The sequence below is a fragment of the Ovis aries genome, chromosome 5 (assembly GCF_016772045.2).
Source record: "Ovis aries strain OAR_USU_Benz2616 breed Rambouillet chromosome 5, ARS-UI_Ramb_v3.0, whole genome shotgun sequence".
NCBI classification, from domain to species: Eukaryota; Metazoa; Chordata; class Mammalia; order Artiodactyla; family Bovidae; genus Ovis; species Ovis aries.
Genome location: NC_056058.1, coordinates 92686135 through 92701367, shown reverse-complemented (window position 1 = coordinate 92701367; position 15233 = coordinate 92686135). Strand labels below are relative to the sequence as shown.

Sequence of the window (15233 nt, the reverse complement as noted above, 5' to 3'; positions counted from 1 at the left end):
TGTACAATAGGAAAAGAGGTTATTGTTTCTACAGGTAGATGTAAAACCAAGGCAAGGAAACTTGTAAGGAGAAAGCTTGGACCAGTTCCTGTGGATAAAGCAAACCCGATTTCTTTTACAATCTTCATCTCAGATAGTATGAAGAAGAGAAAGATAAAACCATCCTGTAATACATGAGGCCCATGGGCATACTTCATTTCAAAAGCTTATGAGGCTGTACCAGAACCATTTGACAAGATACCTGAATAAATGAAGCGCAGGATGTCCGATAAACAAGAACAGAAGAAGGCGTCTTTAACAATGACTCGTAAGGGCGGGTTGCCCGGAGACTCCTGGCTAGCACCTGGAAACGTGGGGTCTCTGTTTATAGTAAAGAGATCCTGGGTAGTTTGGATGATACTGGAATCCTGAATGTCAGCAGGACTCTTCACACTGAAGAGCAGCATGAACACATGGCTGACGGCGCAGAGAACGATCTTGTGGGCCTCGGCCACTTCCTTTAAATCTGGGCTGTAAAACACCACGTCCACACACTGGCAGCAGAACAGCAAGTTGTTTAAGTCGGCGTTATAATGCGATGCTTCAGCCTTCAAGACGGGCATTTTCTCTGTTTCAAAAAAGAAGATAAGAATAACAAACTGCTCTTTAGGTCTACACACCCCCGTCACTTCAGGTTTAAACACAACAAAACAATCTATTTCTTAAAATATTATTAGGTTGAACCATAGGAAGTTGCCAATATTTGGCCATTTTGGACCCAGAAAAACAGCACCTTTTCTATAGTGTCATCTAATTATAAACTAACTATCCAGGAATGACACAGATACACAGAAATACTGTATTTACTTTTCATAGTACAAATGAAAAATGTACCAATGCCACAAAGAGCATTTCTCACTAGGTGTGCCCCCACATAAAATATTTCTCCAAATGCTCGATTTTAGTTATGCTGGCTGTCATCATTCTTCACCTGATGAAAAATTCAAAGAAATTTCTGAAAGTTCTGAAGAGCCCAACCTCACATCTGAAGTAGTTTTCCTCCCAGAACAACTGAAGGCAGAGGAATGAATTGTTAAAACTGCAGCCTCTCAAAAGCCAGGGTTCCGAGTTTCGGACTCGATGGTTTAAAACCATCTTGACCATTTTATTCTGATGCTAAAGTTTGTCTTTCCCTCCTAGTAAAACATTACGCTGCCCCACAGCCAGCTTCTTCCTCTTGGCACACGTCAGGGAGATTGCTGGTCAGGCTCCATGATTTCCACAAGGGGATGTAACCTTCCATTCCCTAGTTTGATCACTAACTAAATTTCATTAGCCTCCATCAATTCAGAACATCGGCCCTGAGAACCACAGCCCAGGTCCTCATCATAGACTCTAATTGTGAACAGTCTGCTAACTTTCATCTAAAGCTACACCGAGGAAAGTGTGACCTGGGAAGGGTTGCCTGAAGGATATACAATCATCTAAACCAGTACCATTCAGCTTTCTTCAAGAATAAAAACAATTCTTTATTCTAAAGCAGAACTCTAGTCTACAAACTGGACAACAACAAGGTAAGTTGGGGGCCAGGCTCTTTCTGCCCCGTACCCTATCCATCCTCTTCTCTCCATCACCAGAGGCACCCTATAGATCCTGACTGTCTGAGAACAGTTTATAAAAACCACGTGCCCCAAAGCCTGGGATCGGTCCTTAGCAGAAGTCAGCACCGGAACAAACGTGCACCCCTGACCTTGAGTTATGATCAGTGTGATGCCACAGCGCTCCTGTGGGAAGGTCACATCTGCCCACTATCTCACCTGCTGGCCCCAGATGAAGACCCACAGATTGTAGTGCTAAATGACCTGAAGCATTCTGCCTTGTCTGAGCAACTGGTATATTTTCTCTTCTTGATTAATAAGAACTAAGAAATTATGCATCAGTATTATTGACTTGGCCACCCCCCACTCATCTTCACATCCAGGAAGTAATTAAGGGCCCAGGGTTTGCTACGTAAAAGACCACATCACCCCTTTCACCCTGCACGTCACAAAGTTCAAAGCCAATTTTACGGTCTGTATGTCCACATTTTTGGAAATGACTTCCCATACAAAATTACACTCTCTTGGCTTGTTCATGAACATTCATTCATTCACCAAATACTTATCAAGTACAAACAATATCCATAATTACTTGATCTGAACACAGTATTATTTTACCATTGCTATTACAAGATTATGCAATAAGTTCTGGTAAGTTGATATAATTTATTTTTAACTTTATTTTCCTCTAACCCTATATCATGAACATTTTCAAACAGTCATAAACCTCAAAGAATGATACAATGAGCACACATATATCTTGCCCTTAAATTCTGTAATTATTAACAATTTCCTTTTTGGCCTTATCTCTAAATTTTCTCCCTCTGTGTGTGTGTGTGCAACTCTCCTTCACTCACAAACCATTTAAAAGTAATTTGTAATCATCAGGATACTTTAGTTCTAAATACTTTCATATTTACTCATAACTCATATTGATCTCCTAAGAATAAGAACATTCTTCTACTAAACACAGTACTATTATTATATGTAAGAAAATCTATAGTAATCCCATAGTATCATCTAATTTCCCATCCATAATGAAATTTTACACAACTGTCCCAAGAACATCTTTTACTTGTTTTTATGGAACCTGTATCCACTCAAAGTTCATGCATCACATCTGGTTACTTCGCACTGGACTGTAATTTAGAGCAGCTCTCTATCACACACACCATTCCTAAAGAATCTACAGGTTCAAGTTTTCAAGACAATAGTCCTCAAAATGTGACCCAGGTACCACCTGCTTCAGAATCATCTGGGAGGCTTATTTAAAAATCAGATTCAGATTCCATCCCAGATTCACTGAATCGGAATGTCAGGTGAGTCCTGAACACACTCAAATTTGAGAACAATTGCCCCCATGCTTTTGAAATGATCTACAATAAATATCAACAGAATGTTTAGACACGGGCTAATAAACACACCTGGCTGTTCAAGCTGAGGTGGTCTAATTCCATGAAACGAGTTGCTCATCTTTCTTCTCTTCATTTTTTCACTTGTCTTCTGATTTAAGGCCTGGATCATGAAATATTCCAACTAAAACAAGAATCAAATGTTAGAGCTCTGACAAAATTATGTATCTGACATGATTATTTGGACCCCAAATCACAGCTGCCAGTATCATTGACATGTATGCCTTAGCCAATACTTTTCAATTTTTTTTATTTTTTAAAAACATCTATCAGGCAGAACAGTCTGTGCCTTGTCTAAAAATAAACTATCATTCAAGGAGAACACTATACTTTCTCTTGAATAATCAAGAATGCCAAGCAGTACATCCATGTGACTAAGAATAACCATCTCACGGGCAACTATAACAACTGACATTAGAAAAATTCAAACCAAGAGCAGATCTTTAGCTTTGGGTCACATATGCTCTCAACAATTCGGAAAGTTCACACGCGCTCTACTTTTTTTCCTGAACAAATTACTTTGAAACGCATCCATCATTTCATAAATTAAAAATCTTAACCACATGCACTTACACAGCTCTGGGCATGTGATGCCTGGGGCAAAAGTACAAAAGGAGGTCCACATACCACCTGCCTAAATATTTAAGTGTTGCAAGTCAAGAAAATAAACTGTTACATAAAATATATTCTATCATCCTGCTTTGCCAAGTATGTTATCATTTAAACTAGAAGGCCTGGTTCAGATTTAAATTCTGAGACTCAAGAGTTTCCTGCAGCACAGAGAGCTGGCCCCTAACTCCTGGGACCCAAGACCCCCCTTCGGCTCTCCACCTGCCCACTCCACACTCCCCTACCTGAGGGCACTGGAGCATGCAGGTAGACATCCAGCCCTACACAACCGAGGTCCAGCCACTCTCCCCTCCCCTACTCCTCATATCCAGTCACCCCTCGGTCACCTCTCAGGCCTCAGGGTGTACATTATCAGACATGTGGGCCACCTTCAGGTAGATGGACCCAGGGAAGAGACTGGAACAGACTGGGCAAAACAGACTCAGCACCAGCTGGTCAGAGGTCTTGGGACTGGGTCACAGCACAGAATGCAATGCTCTGTGTTGATGGAAATGTCCTATAACATCTGTGCTAATCATGGAACAGTAGCCACTAGCTAATTGTAGCTATGGAGGACCTGAAATGTGGATAGTGCACTTGAGGAACGGAATTTTTTATTATTATTTATGTATGTACGTGTAAGTCTCTTGAGAATCCCCTGGACTGCAAAGAGATCCAACCAGTCAATCTTAAAGGAAATCAGTCCTGAATATTCATTGGAAGGACTGATGCTGAAGCTGAAGCTCCAATACTTTGGCCACCCAATGCAAAGAGCTGACTCATTGGAAAAGACCCTGATGCTGGGAAAGATTGAGGGCAGGAGGAGAAGGGGATGACAGGGGATGAGATGGTTGGATGGCATCACCACCTCAATGGACTTGAGTTTGAGCAAGCTCCAGCAGATAGTGAAGGACAGGAAGCCTGGTGTGCTGCAGTCCGTGGGGTCGCAAAGAGTTGGACATGACCTGGTGACTGAACAGCAAAAATTATTTATGTATGTATGGGCTTCCCAGGTGGCTAAGCAATAAAGAATCTGTCTGCAATACAAGAGACGTGCATTCGATCCCTGCGTTTGGAAGGTTTCCCTGGAGAAGGAAATGGCAACCCACTCCAGTATTCTTGCCTGGAAAATCCCATGGACAGAAGAGCACTGCATATGAGATAGAACAAGTGAAACAAGCTAGATAAAAAGTCAAAGATGCTCACATAGCCCAGGTGTTTAAAAATAAACAAGGCTGCTCATTAGAGACATATTTGGAGCTCTGGTTTTAAAAAAAAAAAGCACTACCTGGGCATTTGTATTTTTCAAAAAATTCCAAGATGATTCTGATATACATCTGGATTTTAAAAAGTGATGACAGGTTCTTCTATTAAGTGGTGGTTTTGGAGATATAGAATTCTATAACTTTTCTGTTGGCCAATTGTGATGCAGTGGTATTAAGCGAGTAACAGTTACACAATCACAGTAGTAAAATGTGTTATCAGTTTTCACAACCAATAACCAGAGAATAAAAGATAATTATAATTGCATGCCATAATGGGAGCATGATTAAACTGTCAATATCAAATAACTACATACAACCTGGGGGGTCACGGAGAGTGATGTGGTGAGGGGAAGTGCATACACACACTTGTTTTCATCTGCTCAGCTGGTCTATGTCTTTCGGTTGATGCATTTAATCCATTTACATTTAAGCTAATTATCAATATTTATGACTCTATTACTGCTTTCTTAATTGTTCTGGATTTATTTTCTGTAGGTAGGGATTTTCTTGGGCTTCCCTGGTGGCTCAGATGGTTAAGAATCCACCTGAAACTCAGGAGACCTACGTTTGATCCCTGGGTTGGAAAGATCCCCTGGAGGAGGGCATGGCAACCCACTCTGGCATTCTGGCCTGGAGACTCCCCATGGACAGAGAAGCCTGGCGGGCTACAGTCCATGGGGTTGCAAAGAGCCGGACAGGACTGAGTGACTCAGCACAGCACAGCACAGGGCTTTTCCTCCTCTTGTTTTCTGTTTAGAGAAGTTCCCTTAGCAATTGTTGTAAAGCTGGTTTGGTGGTGCTGAATACTTTTAATTTTTGCTTGTCTGGAAAGCTTTTGATTTCTCCATCAAATCTGAAGGAGAGTCTTGCTGGGTAGAGTATTTCTGCTCGTAGGTTCTTCCCTTTCATCACTTTAAATATGTCATGCCATTCCCTTCTGGCCTGTAGTTTCTGCTGAGAAATCAGCTGATGGCCTGATGGGAGTTCACTGGCATGTTATCTGTCATTCTTCCTTGGTTGCTTTTAATATTTTAAGTTTTGTCAGTTTGATTACTATGTCTCAGTGTGTGCTTCCTTGGGTTCATCCTGTTTGGGACACTCTGTGCTTCCTGGACTTGGCTATTTTCTTTCCCATGTTAGGGAAGTTTTCAGTTATTATCTCTTCAAATATTTTCTCAGGTCCTTTCTCTCATCTCCTTCTGGGACCCCCTACAATGTGAATACTGGTGTGCTCAATGTTGTCCCAGAGGTCTCTGAGACTGTCTTCATTTCCTTTCGTCCTTTTCTCTATATTCTGCCCTGTGGCAGTGCTTTCCACCATTCTGCCCTCCAGCTAATTTATCTGTGCTTCTGCCTGTTACTCTGCTACGGATTCCTCCTAAAGCATTACTCACCTCTGTTGGTTCTTTAGTTCTTAGAGGTCTTTGGTAAACATTTCTTGCATCTTCTCAATCTTTGCCTCCATTCCTTTTCCAAGATCCTGAATCAAACTCACTGTCTTTATCCTGAATTCTTTTTCTGGAAGGTTGCCTATCTCTACCTCATTTAGTTGTTTTTCTGGGGTTTTACCTTGTCCCTTCATCTGGGACACAACTTTCTGCTTTTTCATGCTGATTAACTTCCTGTGATGTGGTTCTGTATTAGTCGATGGGAGATTGTGGTTCTTCTTGCTTCTTCTGTCTGCCTTTTTTGATGGAGGAGGCCATGAGGCCTGTGTAAGCTTTCTGATGGGACGGACTGGTGGTGGGAAAAACTGGGTCTTGCTCTGGTGGGCAGGACCTTGCTCAGTAAAGCTTTAATCCAATTATCTGCTGATGGGTGGGGCTGTGCTCCCTCCCCGGTAGTTTTCTGATCTGAGGCAACCCAGCCCTGACTTCCCTGGTGGCTCAGACAATAAAGCATCTGCCTACAATGTGGGAGATCTGGGTTCAGTCCCTGGATCAGGAAGATCTCCTGGAGAAGGAAATGGCAACCCACCCCAGTATTCTTGCCTGGAAAATCCCATGGACAGAGGAGCCTGGTAGGCTACAGTCCATGGGGTCGCAAAGAGTCGGACCCGAGTGAGCGACTTCACTTTCTAACCCAGCCCTACAGGCTAGTCTACAGGCTCCATCGTCTGACTAATGGTGACCTCCACGGGTGTTCATGCCAAACGGGACCTTCCCAGACAGCTGCTGCCAGTCCCCCCGTCCCTGCAATGAGCCCCTGCTGACCTACGCCTCCATAGGAGACCCTCCAACACTAGCAGGTCATTTTGGTTTAGTTTCCTGCGGAGTCACTGCTCCTTTCCTCTGAGTCTTGATTGGTGCGTGCAAGGTTTTGTTTGTGCCCTCCAAGTCTGGAGTCTCCATCTCCCCCAGTCCTGTGGAAGCCTTGTAATCCAATCCCACTGGGCTTCAAGGTCGGATTCCCTGGGGATTCCCAGTCCCTTTGTCAGGTCCATAGGCTGGGAAGCCCAACACAGGGTTCCAAACCTTCACAACAGTTGGAGAACTTCTTTGGTATTAACTGTTCTCCGGTTTGAGGGTCACCCACCCAGCGGGTATGGCATTTGACTTCATTGTGACTGTGTCCCTCCTACCACCTCACTGCGGCTTCTTCTTTGTCTCTGGACGTGAGGCATTGCTTTTTGGTAGGTTCCAGCGTCCACCTGTCGATGGCTGTTCAGCAGCTAGTGCTCTCACAAGAGGAGCTGACAGCATGTGCTCCTACTCCGCCATCTTGAACCGGAAGTCTCCTGCATTATTTCTAGATTAATTTAAATATAAACAGCCAGATGTGGCTAGTGGCTACCACACGGATGGTGCAGGTCAGGAGGGGAGCTACGAGCGGCAGTGGGTACCTCCCCATGGGTCCATCAACTGGTGCTCTGTGGGAAGGGGTGCAACCAGAGGAGGCCTTCAGAGCTCAAGGGCGCAGGCCGCCCTTGGCCAGGCCTGAGGGTAACACTGAACTGCTCTTCCTCCCTGACTGCTAAACACAAGATATTAATAGTGAAATGCACCTTTCACTCTGACATTAACACTCCATCCATAATCTTGCAAATACTACTGTTTCTTACACTCAAGGTCCCAGTTATATTTTACTATTCAAGGGTCTAAAGGAGACCATTCTGATCTTATTTTCATATTCTCATTGAGTCTTGAGTTAAGGCAAAAGGAAACCACAAGCTTTTCTCCAGACTGTGACCACTTATTTGATTCTCATCACGCCTCCAACACTAGGTGTTAGGAACACAGAGAAACAACGAGGGAAGAGAAGAGAACCTGGGAGCTGGGAAATGGGAAGAGTGATCCTGAGAGCCTCAGGGCCAGGAACCTGGAAAGGGAACATGAGATCAAAGATGCAAGTGCTCCATCTTCTCTAACAAACGAAAGCAAACTATCCTTTTCCCTTTCAGTTCAGTTCAGGCGCTCAGTCGTGTCCAACTCTTTGCGACCCCATGGACTGCAGCACACCAGGCTCCCCTGTCCTCCACTATCCCCCAGAATTTGATCAAACTCATGTCCTTTGAGTCAGTGATGCTATCCAACCATCTCATCCTCTGCCACCCCGCCTTCTCCTTTTGCTTTCAATCTTTTCCAGCATTATGGTCTTCTCCAATGAGTTGGGTCTTCTCCAATGAGCTGGCTCTTCGCATCAGGTGGCTAAAGGGGTGGAGCTTCCGCATGGGTCCTTCCAATGAATATTCAGAGTTGATTTCCTTCAGGATTGATTCATTTGATCACCTTGCAGTTCAAAGGACTCTCAAGAGTTTTGTCCAGCACCACGGTTTGAAAGCACCAATTCTTTGGCACTCTGCCTTCTTTTGGTCCAACTCTCATAGCCATACATGACTATTGGAAAAGCCATAGCTTTGACTATACAGACCTTTGTTGACAAAGTGATGTCTCCATTTTTTAATACACTGTCTAGGTTTCTCATAGCTTTTCTTACAAGAATGAAGTGAAGTGAAAATTGTTCAGTCGTGTCCAACTCTTTGAGACCCCATGGACAATAATCCATGGAATTCTCCAGGCCAGAATACTGGAGTGGGCAGCCTTTCCCTTCTCCAGGGGATCTTCCCAACTCAGGGATCGAATCCAGGTCTTCTCATTGCAGGTGGATTCTTTACCAGCTGAGCCACAAGGGAAGCCCAACAGTACTGGAGTAGGTAGCCTTTCCCTTCTCCAGGGGATCTTCCCGACCCAGGAATTGAACTGGGGTCTCCTGCACTGCAGGTGGATTCTTTACCAACTGAGCTATCAAGGAAGTCCACCCAAGAACCAAGTGTCTTTGAATTTCATGGCCGCAGTCATTGTCCACAGCGATTTTGGAGCCCAGGAAAATAAAGTCTGTCACTGTTTCCACTTCACAGCAAACAGAAGGGGGGAAGTGGAGGCAGTGACAATAACAACAACCATTTCACAAGATTTAAACTATTCTTGATTTTAAAACCAAAGTTCTAATTGTGCTTCTAAGAAACAGCTAAAGAGCCAGTCTGACAAATGACTAATTTCTGTGACTGGGGCTGCCACTTACCACTCCTCCAAAATACTTTCCTATGTAGAAGTCATCGAGGCTGTGCAGCTCCAGGTAGGTGGCTCCTAGCTCTTTAGCAAGCTGGATCCCTTCCGTCGTACTGACGCAGCTCCCTCTGTCTGAGGTGCACAGCGGGCACGTGCAGGGTAATTCTTCTGAGAAAACGAACATGACGAACAAAGTGTTTTGAAATTAAACACACACACACAAATGTGCACAGACAACCTGGACATTAAACAACAAATTAAGAGCTCACACCAGAATCACAGTTCAAGGCCACTTCATATAGTCACTGTCCACTAGACTCTGAATGAGAAGTGTCAATGATAACTGCAAGGTCCTTAAAATAAATAAGCTTTAAATGGAAGAACAACGAACAAGATCTTATAAAGTACATGAATTTTTAAATAAATGAATGAATACTATCAAGGCTATTACAGTAACTAAAATACCAGGCCTGCTTCCTTTTATACAACTTCAACCATGAAAACAATGGGCTGGCATTTGTTGTTGTTGTTGTAATAACCTTTAAATACATTCACTAAGTTTGGGCTTCCCTGGTGGCTCAGAGGTTAAAGCATCTGCCTGCAATGCAGGAGACCTGGGTTTGATCCCTGGGTTGGGAAGATCCCCTGGAGAAGGAAATGGCAACCCACTCTAGTATTCTTGCCTGGAGAATCCCATGGATGGAGGAGCCTGGTGGGCTACAGTCCATGGGGTTGCAAAGAGTCAGACACGACTGAGCGACTTCACTCACTCAAGTTTGAATACATCTTTTACTTTAATAGAATCCTCAATTTGACCTCAATCCTGAAAAATTGTCAGTCATTCCAAATTTTATATGAAGTACATTCCTATTAATCCAGACATTTCAATGGCTGAACTCTAAAGCATTCAACTGCAGTGACCAAATTCAATCACTTTTCATCTTTTGCTCCAAGATCATAAAACTAAAAACTGAAAGCATAAATTACTCAAGATGTGAACTGCCCCAAGAATCACGTACAGACCTATGGCTGGGAAGGTGGTAAACCAACCTGTCTGTCAGACTCTGCCTTAATATGGCTAATCGTGTATGTTCAACTCCATATTTGCCGGCCAGCTTTGTTTCATGCTACACTTCAGATATGTCATTGTTCAAAAAGCAGCCAAGACCATTTCCAAGAAATCACACTGTTGTAGGCTGGCTTCCCTGAGAAACAGACGCTGACATGGAGACACCGTGTGGAGGAGGCTTTCTGGGGGGTGATCTTGGAAACAGATCTTCTCAGGGGTGCAGGAAGCTGCACTCCACAGAGAAAACTCGAACTGCAATGTTGTTCGACAGACACTTCAGTTACTGGGCAGGAGACTCTGGAGCTCAGATGGCCCTTGAGAGGGGTTCCCCACACAAAGCTGGGTTTCTGTATCCCTAAATCAGCCAGTAAGTAGAGGAGGGTTGCCTTGTGGAGGGAGCAAAACCTTGGGCAAGCAGCTTGTATCAGCAGAGGGTAATGCCTGGAAAGGGACTCAGCTGTGACCCTCAGGGGCCAAAAGACCTGGTAACTGAAAGTACAGTGGTCCTGACAGGGCATTTAGGCTGCTCCCCCTATCCCCACAGCACACACAACAAGCGTCCTACCAATGAACAGAGCAGAGAGGGGGCATCTATATGAACACAGGGCATGCATACCAAGGATATTCAGTGCCAGGTGCATACGTAATACCCATGTGCACACATACACCTAAGAATTAGATACTTTCAATTCACTGAAAGCATTCTGAGCTCAGAAACCATGCATTCACATCCTCATTTTGCAGAGGAGGAAACTGAAGCTCCGAAAGGTGGTGACATGTCTAAGTCTCCTTGTGTCTTAGAGATAGAGAAACAATAATAAAACTGTTACTTGCTACACCTGATAAAGAGCCATCAAAAGATAAGTTAAAAAATTTAGTTTGCATAAAAATGCCATGATTTAAAAATGAAGCTTGGTTTCGCTAAAGTATGCCATAAATAATAAGTCTAGTCTGAGTTTTTGCACTTATTTTTTTTCTAAGATCATATTAGGTTCAGAGCAAATAAAGTTATCATACACAAGTTAGCCTATCTTGAAAAAGAACACACTGGCATTTCACATTCTTTACAAAGCCATCATAAACAAGGCCTTTGACTCTCTGAAGACAGAGATCTTCTCATGTCTACAAAGCTCTCCTTATATTGATGGAATGGGGTGGGTAGGCAAATCATCTTATTAAACATTATTTCGGGACAAAAATAAAATCAGTACCATTTTGAGTGAAAAATTAGTAAGCATAATGTAAAATAATTGTGAGGCAACAATCTTGGTTTGAGGGAAAAATCCACTTACTGTCAGGCCTAACCCAGCTGAGCGGGGTTTTCCATCATGTGTAGCCACAAGCATCTTACCAACCTAGAAAGTGTCTCCTAATGTCCAACCGTTACATCTCCTCTATGTCACAGAAGACACTGCTTTTTGTTCACTTGCACCCAAAAGGAAAAAATGTCTAGCCATTACATATTAGGTAGGAGAATAAGCAAAATGTTTATGAATTAAATAAACCAACATTTAGCATTTCATCAGTAACAATCAGGAGACCCCAAATAATTTTAAACTGCAGTGCCTTCTTCAGGACTCACTCCTACTGAGCCTTCCTCAAGAGTCCTGGAACTCTGGGAATCAGTGTTACATTTCCAGTTAACACTGCAGTCTTTTCTCTCCCCTTATATATTATCTTTCAAGGTATTACCACAAAATGTTTAATTTTTTTTCAAAGCAAACACAATGTAACTCTGGAATTAGGATGAACGGCATCTCTTTCAAGAGTGGCTTTGAGAACCGATATGGCAACCCACTCCAGGACTCTTGCCTGGAAAATTCTATGGACGGAGGAGCCTGGTAGGCTACAGTCCATGGGGTCGCAGAGTTGGACACCACTGAGTGACTTCACTTTCACTTTCTTTCAGGATGATGCTTACAATGTTGCCAGTGCTTGAGAGTATTAGAAATCTTTTTAGGAATTCCAGCATAGCAATGTACTAGGCTCTGTCAGAGCTTCAAAAAGACAAGACAGGATGCCTGCTTTCAGAAGCTTAAGGCTATGAATACACCTTTGCCAAGTTTGGAAAAAAAATTTCTACTTTAAAGACAAATTCAATATTTAATAAAAGCCAAAAATTTATTCAGAGCCAAGTACGATGAAGACACACACACACAGTCAAGCTTGTCAAAACACGTATAACAAAGCAAAGAGATGAGACTGACTGTACTTGCTGAACTTGTTCTTAAAGCAGCTGGAGAAAGGAGTTACAGAACACCCAGCACACTGGACTGCAAGGGATTCCAGGAGGGAGGAATATTCCAGGAAGGAGGAACAATCCGTGTCCTTGAACCAAAGAGCCAGCTTTAGCTTTGTAATTACCTTGCGATCACATTTCACATGGGAAATTAATTTCACCCTGTTAGTGAAAATGATTTTTCACATCTGTATACATCATTCATAAAGCCATTCATTCACGAATTGAACAAATGTTTTTTGAGCAGCCACTGCACCTCAAATAGCAGGGTAATAAAGATACACAGATAACTGAAACTCATCATTAACCGAGCCCAGGCAGACAATGACTGTGGACCATTATAATAAGTACTGAAATAAAGGTGTATGAAATCACCATAGGAACAGAGGAGAAATTAACTCTTCCTGGGGGATGGGGGAGGGCCTCGCAGAAGAGGGAACGATTTCCATAGGTAAGAAGAAATTCAGTATGCAGACAAGATGGGCTGTGCAGAGGGGTACTCTATATGGTACAACACGGTGCATGTGGAGGCCTGAATGTGAGAAAAGGAACACGTCACTTCCACTTTCAAGAGGACAAGCTAAGCCCACAGTGCAATCTCCTCTTCCTGCCAAACCACAGAAATCATGAAATGGGGGGTGGGATGGAAGGGAAGGAGAGAGATGGGAGGGGGAGTGGAGAGAGAAGAGAAAAAGGGAGGTGAACCTATGGCAACACTGAAAAATTAGGGGAGAGACTCTTATAGGACCATAAACTAGGGGTCCCTGAGCGGATGCAGGTGGCGAGCACAGGATCAAAGAGGAACCTGGAGGCTCAGAGAACAGGGGCCACCTCACGCCCTGCAGCAACATGGAAGTGCTCACTGCTTCACGAAGCGGGGCGAGGAGCAGCCCAAGGGCACCCGAGTGGCCCGGGGCAGGGCAAGTCTAAGGTGAGTCTGCACATCCTTCTATACTAGGAGGATGAAGGACCCAAGAACTAACCGGAGCGAGTGTGAAGATGCAAATGGGGGGTACCTGGAGTATCAGAAAGCATAATGAGAAGAATAGACTCTGAAACATTGAATTTAAATAACCAACCCATGAATTTTCCATAATGATTTCAAAGAAAGGTGCAGGAGCAGAGAAAAGGGAGAGCTCTGCTTTACGGCAGTGATAGTGAAGTGAAAGGCGTTCAGGCGTGTCCAACTCTTTGCGACCCCATGGACTATACAGCCCATGGGATTCTCCAGGCCAGAATACTGGAGTGGGTAGCCTCTCCCTTCTCCAGGGGAGCTTCCTGACCCAGGGATCAAACCCAGGTCTCCCATACTGCAGGTGGATTCTTTACCAGCTGAGCCACAAGGGAAGCCCGACTCTACTTACAGTAGCGTGCCAACTAATAAATGAAGGAGGAATGATAGGAAATCACTATTTTGCAACCCCAGTGATCACAACTGAAGGGATCATGCAAAATATCGGGTTTGCATTCTTATTAATAATGTCAGTGTCATGAAAGATACCCCTCCCGACCCCCTCCAAAAAAAAAAAAAAAAAAAAAAACGGCTAGGAAACTGGGAACTGTTCTGAATTAAGACACCAGGGAGACATGAGACCTAAATGCAACACACAGTCCTTAATTTCATACTGAATTTTTTTAAAAAAGAAAAAAATTAGAATACATGGGAAAATGTGAACATGGGTTATATTTTAAATAATAATGTAACAGGTAATAGTATGTTTCTTGAGTGATGGTTGCATTATGGTTAATAGGAAAATGGTTCTGTTCTTAGAAGAGACATGCTTAATTAATCAGGATTGAGGAAATTCCATAATGTTTACAATTTACCATTGAATGGTTCAAACAAATAAAAAAAACTGTTTTTTTAATTTCTGGAGCTTACTGTCTTATTCTTGTCAAGTTCTTAGGTTTGAAATTTTGCAAAAAAAAAAAAAAAAAGATGAAAGTTTCTAGAGGATTGAAAGAGTTGAGTATTATGATCTGAGATATTCTAGGATGGTTATTCTGAGAGAATCTATTTCAGAAAGAAGCCAAGCAGGAAAAATTGACCAGAGGCTGATTTACCAGCAAGCCTAAGCTTCAAAGCCCTTCCTTATGGCTTGTTTCCAAAGTCCTGGGAGAAACCTGGGCCTTGGGTTCTTTCACATGGCATATGCTTTTGTAAAATAAGCAAAATGAGATAGTCTGTCTATGTCTGGTGAAGACACAGGCCTCCTTCCAGTCCAACTCACTTCACCTTGCATCAGGCAGCTTTGGAGTAGCTGTGGACATTTTTAGGATGCTGCGAAAGAGGAATTTAAATTTAGGTTTCGTGAGATACTATTTGCGGTCTGTAGTCACTTCCGTGTAAGTGTTTGCGAGCTGTCTTGGTACATGAACGGCCTTCAGGAACGCTTCTTCCACCCACAGTGCAGACTAGTCCAGCATCAGGACACAAAGAGGCAGAGCTGAGAGACAAGCAAACAGGACACAAACCGTGGTGCCAGCTCCAAAAAAAAACCAACTATCATTCTTTTTGCTCTACAGAAAATCTCAGAAAGGGGTTCTCATGTGA

At 43.2% G+C, this 15233-nt stretch overlaps 1 protein-coding gene across 1 annotated transcript in view; it reads right to left on the bottom strand.

Annotated features, from left to right (window-relative positions):
* Window positions 1-15233, bottom strand: part of RHOBTB3 (Rho related BTB domain containing 3) — a 62234-nt gene that overhangs the window by 36495 nt on the left and 10506 nt on the right. The window contains exons 4-6 of the mRNA XM_015096203.3: window positions 9385-9539; window positions 3002-3113; window positions 242-607 (exon numbers count right to left, since the gene is read on the bottom strand). Coding sequence (XP_014951689.1) covers window positions 242-607; window positions 3002-3113; window positions 9385-9539 — 633 coding nt within the window. The remainder of the gene's footprint in view (window positions 1-241; window positions 608-3001; window positions 3114-9384; window positions 9540-15233) is intronic.